Source organism: Pteropus vampyrus, unplaced genomic scaffold (genome assembly GCF_000151845.1).
Source record: "Pteropus vampyrus isolate Shadow unplaced genomic scaffold, Pvam_2.0 Scaffold219, whole genome shotgun sequence".
Classification (NCBI taxonomy): domain Eukaryota; kingdom Metazoa; phylum Chordata; class Mammalia; order Chiroptera; family Pteropodidae; genus Pteropus; species Pteropus vampyrus.
The window spans coordinates 2,137,503-2,144,864 of record NW_011889000.1 but is presented as its reverse complement, the minus strand read 5'-3'; the positions used below and the strand labels follow the sequence as shown (position 1 = coordinate 2,144,864).

The 7,362-nt window shown below is 47.9% G+C and overlaps 1 protein-coding gene across 1 annotated transcript in view; it reads right to left on the bottom strand.

Moving 5' to 3' along the window:
- Window positions 1-5,903: 5,903 nt before the first annotated feature.
- UNC79 (unc-79 homolog, NALCN channel complex subunit) overlaps window positions 5,904-7,362 on the bottom strand; it is a 185,541-nt gene continuing 184,082 nt past the window's right edge. The window contains 1 exon segment of the mRNA XM_023538367.1: window positions 5,904-6,384. Coding sequence (XP_023394135.1) covers window positions 6,184-6,384 — 201 coding nt within the window. The 3' untranslated portion in view covers window positions 5,904-6,183.

The window sequence follows — 7,362 nt, the reverse complement described above, 5'->3', positions numbered from 1 at the left end:
CTCCGAATGGGAGCCAAATTCCCACTGCAAGCTGTGATTTCGCTTCAGCAAAACACCAGCTGTCACGCGGTATTACGGTCTGAAGAAGAGATGGCTGCATGCGTGTCAGGTGCTCAGCACACGGCCCGGCACACCTAGGGGCAGCGAGTGCCTTTGCAAGGTGAGCGACCGCTCCCGTTCTGGTCCCCTCTCTGCGCTGAGTTCCCCACAGACATCATTTCATTTACTCTTGACAAAAATGCCGGAAGAAAAATCACCATCTCCATTTGGCAGTTGGTGAACCAGAGGCTGAGCCAGATGAAGCGACTTGCCTGTGGTCAGAGAGCAGGTCAGTGAGAAAGTCTCGAATTGACCTGGCTGCAGAGCCTGTGTCTGCCTGCCCCACCCCCAGCCCAGCACTGAGCTGACAGCTCTGGGCACACCCTGCTGGCCCCATCTCAATGCAGAGTCCTCCACCCCTACCCCTCACCCCCAGCCGGGCCGGTGATTGTCCTCACCTGGAGTGTTCCTGCCCTTCAGGCTTGATTACTGGCTGGTTCTTTTCTTTTCCAAGAGGCCACTTGAAGGAGTGAAAATCAGGGCATCTGCCAGGCACCCCCAGGAGGCTCCCTTCTCCACCGGCCTGGGGCAGGACTGGCCTGCAGGCGGAGGCCTGTCTGGACTGCATAATTAAAAAGCCAGCTCTTTGTGCAACCAGATCTGCAGCTTCACCAATGTTCTATGCACCCTGCAGAAAAGTGCTGGGGCCAGGGGTCACCTGGAGCCACCCCCTGACCTCAGCTTCCCTGACCTGGAAAGAACCAAGATGGTGGCGGACTGGAGACCAGCCCTGACCAGAGGTCAAACTGACGGGTGGGGGCGTGCAGGGGCAGGGCCCCCAGCCTGTGGCCACGCAGGTAGGGACAGAGGTGTGGGGACGGGCCACTGTAGGGGAGGAGGACCACTATGGGGCTGCCAGCGTGGCCCCAAGGCCTGCTGCGCCACTGTCTTGCTGCGTGATGCTGGGTAAACCCCATCCCATCTTGGGCTCGTAAAACTAGAGGGTCAGTCTAAACCGGGTGGCACTCTCCAGGCCTGCAGGGCACCGTGAGCGAATGAGGGGAATGCCGGGCCTTGCAAACCAACTGGAAATAATAGGATCTCTGCCGAGAGGCTGCTGGGGGCCTTCCGTCTTGGAAGGCAGTGGTCAGTAGAGGGAACTGTGCAAAACTGGAGTCTGTATGCTCCAACGAAGGTACTCCACCAAAAGGAGACATTAGAAGTTCAAGCTCATCAATCAAAATATGCTGTGGGCCAAGTTCAGAAGCAGGAGGCAGGTTGGTGACTGACTTCTGGTCTACATGATTCTAGGTGACCCTGTTGGTCAGGGGAGAAGGACTCTCTATCTACCATTTAACAACCAGAATTACATATTGGAAAAAAACAGGGCTTCGGAGGCAGACATATCGGGATTCAAATTCTCTACCTCTTACGGAGGGACTCCTGCAAATACTCAGTCTCTCGGTGACTCAGTTTCCTCATCTGCAATATGGGGTTAATGACAGAAGTGCCTTCCTCACATCGTTGTTGTGAAGATTGAATGAGACTACTGTTTCCAAGGTGCCTGGCATGCAATAAGCCCTCAGATGTGGCAGCTACGGTTGTAATCGATTAGGGGCAAGTCTCCACAGAGCTGAGTGAACTCTCAAAAGGCCCCCAATCAAATAGAGTTCATCATCGCAATCTTTAATTCATTAAAGTTTATTCTTTCCCATAAATTATTCTATTAAGTGGAAAACTAAATGTGATTTAATTTGAAGGCTATAATATTTTTCAAATAAATGAATTCCCAGAGCCAAGTGGAAAATCCCTTTGTCAGATGAAGTGACACTGGCTTGATGGAAATTTATGATAGAAGATCAATAACAGAGACACTAATAAGATAGGGCCGCCTCAAAAAAAAAAGCCCTCAGGTTTCTCTCTCCTGTGTTTCTGGCACATTACAGCCAGAAGAGCCCAGAACCAAAAAAAAAAGAGAAATGAACATTTGTCAGACAGCTTTCTGGTCCTAATATTACTAGCGGCATGACCCTAGATAAGTCACCTAACCTCTGGGCCTCAGCTGCCTCACCTGCATAATGGGAACAATACCTATCTCGTGGGGAGGAGAGGGCTGAGAGGAGCAAACATAACGTGCACGAAGTGCTTAGTACCCGACAGATGCTCAATAAATGGCGGCTATGGTCATTTCTCTTAAATACCATTCGCGAGAGGCTCCCTGCCTCCTGCTGTCGGTGGAAGGAACTAGCCAGCCTCTGACTAGTAACACCTCAGCCATACCCCAGAGCGTTCACTTTCATAAAAACATAGTTTGGTATTATTCCATTGAGTTCCAACCACTCCCTTCATCCTTCTCAAGACCATTACTGTCAAAACACCCAATTTGCCCAATATACATATTTGCAAATTAATTCTATTAAAGAGGTATAGTAAACAATCTGCACTGTCCAATTAATGCCGGAGACCCTTTGATCCCAGCTCACAAGAGTCTTGGTGGGTGACTTATCTTCTCCGATCCACTCCGATCTTATTTGGCCTGTCTCAGTTTGGAAATGGAGGTGAAGTTGCCGCAACCACTTGGCCCCAGATGAGACTCTTAGAGATCTGCTGAAAATATCAGACGTCAGGCAGAACAGCAGATTTGCAAAGAAATGGCGTACGATGGAGACTGGACACCGTTGGCTAACGACCAAAGTTTGGCTCCCACGGGTCTTGTAGAACTTGCCTCCGGGGGATTGGCTGAAGGAAAAACCAAATGAGCCTGCAGCTGTGAGCTGTCCCCTCGTCTGGCCTTCACAAGGTGGCAGCAGTCTTCCCGGAGGTCCGTAGATTCTGGTACAGTCTCCCAAGCATCATCACAGTCCTCCGCCTGTTTGAGCTCTCCACCAGCCCCAGGGAGATGAGTAAATAGTGCCATTTTACAGATAAGGAAAAAAGAGATCCAGAGAATTTAATAACTTGTCCAAGGTCACCCAGCTAGTAAGAGGCCCGCCCATTGTAAACAATCATGGAATCTACGCATTTGCAGATTTGGGCTCATTCCACCCTTGGGAATCTCAGGATGTTCTATTCACACTTGGGAACCAGCAGGATTCCAGTGAGGGAAGCAAAACTGGTTCTATCCCGTGGTCCTTCTCCAGGCCAATAATTAGGACTGGCCAATCTGGATCAAGTACCATTTGTTGGAATCTCTCTGCCCTCTGCTGCGGTCAGGGCTGTCACCTAAGTTCAGAGTCCTAAGTTCAGACAGTCTGGGGTCAAGTTCCTGCTCTGCCTCTTACTAGTCATATGACCTTGGACAAGTAGCTTTACTTCTCTAGGCTTTAACATGAGAATAAAAGAAATAATAACAACTGGTAGCTTTTCTTGAGTGCTTACCATGTGCCAGGCACAGCTTTAAGCTCTTTCCTTGCATTCTTTTATTTCGTCATCTCGACAACCTTTTGAGGTAGAATATGTCATTGTCCCCATTTTCCAGATGAGGAAACTCTAATAGTGAAATTTCAAAAAACCCTGAGGTGGTAGGGAAAATATATCCATGCACAGGACCAGCTCAGGGCTCCCCGCCGGCCTTCAGCTAGGCCAGGGGTCAGCAGATGTCCTGTAAAGGGCCCGATGGTAAATATTTATATTTCAGGTTCTGCAACCCTGCAGCTCCACAGTTGTGCACGAACGCAGCCAGAGACGATATGTAAATGGCGAGTTGGGTCGTGTGCCAATAAAGCTTTACAAAAACAGGCAGTGGGCTGTGGTTGCCATGGGCTGTGGTTTGCTGACCGCTGACCTAGGTGAATGTCTTCTCTCACTTCTTAGGGCCAATCCTGCTAGATGTCCACCTGTTCCCTCTTTTCCTGACTTTTTTCTTCCAAATACCTGAGCCCCACTTGCTGGAGGGGCTGATGGAACAAGGTAAGAAAGAGGATGAGGGTACAGGGACATATGGGGGGGGGCAGTGCAGGAGAGAAGCTTGCTGGTCCCTGTGAGCCAGTGAAGTGGCAGAGTTCCAGCAGGGGCAGTATTTAAGTCAGGTTGGCAGGAAAATGGGTCATAGTTCCCAGGAGCAAGGAGGGAGACAGGCCTGTGTGGAACCAAGACCCCAGGTTGTGATTGGGATGAAGGAACGGGTCTGGACAGCAGGAAGCATTTGATGGGGGCCCAGTAGAGAGGGCTGAGTTAAGGACGCATCTCCAGCCTTTGGGGGGGATGCAGATACAAAGGGAAACTGAGGCAGAAATCCATCCAAAGAACTAGGCAAAGAAAATGGGTTTGGAGAAGAAGCTGTGGATGACCACGGACCTTGTCTGCTTGTAAGATCCAGACCGCCTGTGGCAGGGTGGGCTCAGGACTAGCAGAGAGCCGAGCCTGCAGCCAAGCCCAGGTGGGGAAGTCAGCCGAACCCCTCACAGGGAAAGCAGCCAGGGCCGCCTCCTCTGCACAAAAAGAGAATGTTACAATTCAGCCCTTGCCGAGCCCACCGGGGAGCTCAAGAAAGACCTGTTGCTAAATCAAATCCATTCACTCAATAGACATTTAAACACATACTACGTGCCAAACCTTGGGGATGCAGAGACGGGACATACCCAGAAAGCTGTCACAGTTCGCAAGTGAGATAAATATGTGCACAGCTTTCTGTAATACAAGATAAAACATTCGCAGAAGCATAATCACGCACGCCTGAAACAGAGGAGAATTCTGACTGTGGGGAGGCCTTTTCAGAAGAGTTTGTTAGTAAATGAAAAGAGGGATCATTTCTATTCTCTTAACACAGGGACTTACTGGTTCCCTGCCAAGGTTTCACAGGAATTACCTGCTCCCCATCTTTCTAGAACGCATGTGAAACACTTCAACTTCTGAGGACTTGCTTTCTCCTGAGAAGCATGAAGATATCAGACTTCCCAGAAGAGAAGAGAAGACTCTTAATAACCAACGTTAAGAAAAAAAAAAAAAAAAAAAAAAAAAGGAACTGTCTCATGCCCTCCATGCTCTCGAAGTCCTTCCTAGGGAATGGACTTCAAGTCAATTGTGAATTTCTCTCACCAAACGATCTGAAAAATTGTACTCTAGTTTTAAGGGAGGTTAGAAGTTTTAAACGTTTAGAAGAAATGGTTGTCAGGATCTAAGTTCTAGCTCTATAAACTGATTTTAAAAAACCCCAGGCTCACAAGGATAATAAAAAATGCATTTAATAGCATGTCAATATACAGCTTAAATGTATATTAAGTCTTTTTTTAAGTCAGTGCATTACAGGGGTAGAGAAGAGAAATATCATTTGTGAATGCACAGTCAAATGCTGAGTATAAGTGCTGATAAATCTCGGTGTTCTTACACTATTAAAATTCTGTTTTATGAAACGTAACTCCAGGTGCAGTGCTCTGTGCCAGCGTGGGGAATCGTCTGGTCCAGGATGCAATCTACAGTTTTAAATTGAATTGTATACAAGTATTAACAAAAGAATAAAATTTATTATTCACAAAACTAAAGTGATTATCATAAAGCTTACAAGAAAGTACAGCCTAGAACTAATGAGTTGAAAAACTAGTTTTAAAAATAATAAAACTTACTGGACAGTTTTGGAAAATGATATTATAAAACAAAGAAAACAATTGGCACAGTTTAACCACCTAATTTCTAAGTGCACTTTGTAATGGTCCTTGCAAGCTGCCACTTTTCCCAGGATAATGACAAAAAGCTTCAGTCAAGTGTCACTGGCTTATGGTGACGGGTTTTTTATTGCATTGCCAAGAGTGGATTTTAAGAAAAAACACTACAAAGGTTTCAAAAACCCTATTTATTCTCTATCATCAAAAATAGCAACAGGGGGACTTATACAACTGTTCTGTGAGTACCCACCAGTCTATTTTTTTTTTTCTTAAAAAAAATAGAAGTTAGTTAAAGAAAAATGATTTGGTTTTTAAAAAATAATGTAAGGAAACACTTAATCAGATAGCCCAAGGAGTCATCAGAAATATGTGTAGCAAGAAAGCTTCGTTTTTGGCCCTCTCCGGCCTTTGCACGTCTTTTTCTAAACTAGAAAGAGAATGTACAGTACCAATATGTTCCCCAACCTGCTTGGATCAAATTGTTTTGTTTTTAAACCCATTATTGCTAAACCAGAGTGTTGACACTGAGAGCCGAGGAGTCCACTCATAGAGGATAAAATTGAGAGGCTGCTTCTGAGGACTGGATCTCCACCTGGGCCATTTTGAACTGGGTGCACTGCAGCCACTTGCGGAGGGCCACCAGACTGGCACCGCTCTGCGCCGAGCCGGGCAGCGTCCTTAGGCTGTGGTGGTTGACGTTGTTCTGAATGGCCTGGAGGCGAAGCTGGAGTCCCGCGGATAAGTGCTGTTAAGAAAGGGCAAGACACATAGTTCAGTTTCTTTCTTCCCAAGGGTCGCTCTCAACCCAGGGACTGCCATGCCAGCCTGGAGGACTTCTGCCTGCAGAACTCACCCACGGCCCAAGGGCTGTCTGGCCTAAAGAAAGCCAAGTCTGGAATTTGGCAGTGCTCAGGGCAGCGGACGTGGGCCGGGGCCATGTACCTAGAGTCGACACGACCCAGATCCCTCCAAATCATGCCATTCCCATCTTGACTCATTTACTGCAACAGGAACTTAAAGCTGACATCGGTATATGGACTGACACCTGTACTCGTCCCCCGGGAGCTGCTCGCCACATGAGCCTGGGGTGGTGGAGAAGTGGCCCGGCTCTGCCGCTGGGCTGGCTCCCTGGGCTCGAATCCTGGTTCCTCTGTGAAAAACTTTAAGAGCAAGCTTTTTCAGTCTGTTTGGATCTTCTCGAGGCCAAAGTGGGGATAGAAACACCACGGGGTTTTTGTAAAGATAAATGAGTTAATCCAGGGTGTAGAATAGAACTTGGCACACAGTAAGTGCTCGATACATTTTCGTCATGATTATAATCTACCTGTTCTCATGTTAATGCACAGGAAAGAGCTAGTTGCGAGCTTATTTTTCTTAGCTTCTCATCAGGCTCTGTTGGCCTCCTGTCAATGTCATGCAATGTCATGCAATGTCAAATCGCCACCGACTGCCATCGTGGCGAGGGAGGGGCCATCTAGAACGCCTCGGGTGCAAGTGTGACCACTTTTCACAATAAAAATGAGTACTGAGATGAGGTTTCCGGCAGTGCCGACACACCTACCGGTGGCCGCCAACAGGACCTACGCCATGAAGCAGGACTCTAAGCTGCAGGCGCTGCTGACCACCGCACTTCTGTCTCAGTGTCTGGGTACCTTGGGGTGACCCCCATTTTCTCTCACCAACATCCCTCCCAAACTCAGAGAAGAAGTCCAGCAGGAAGGCG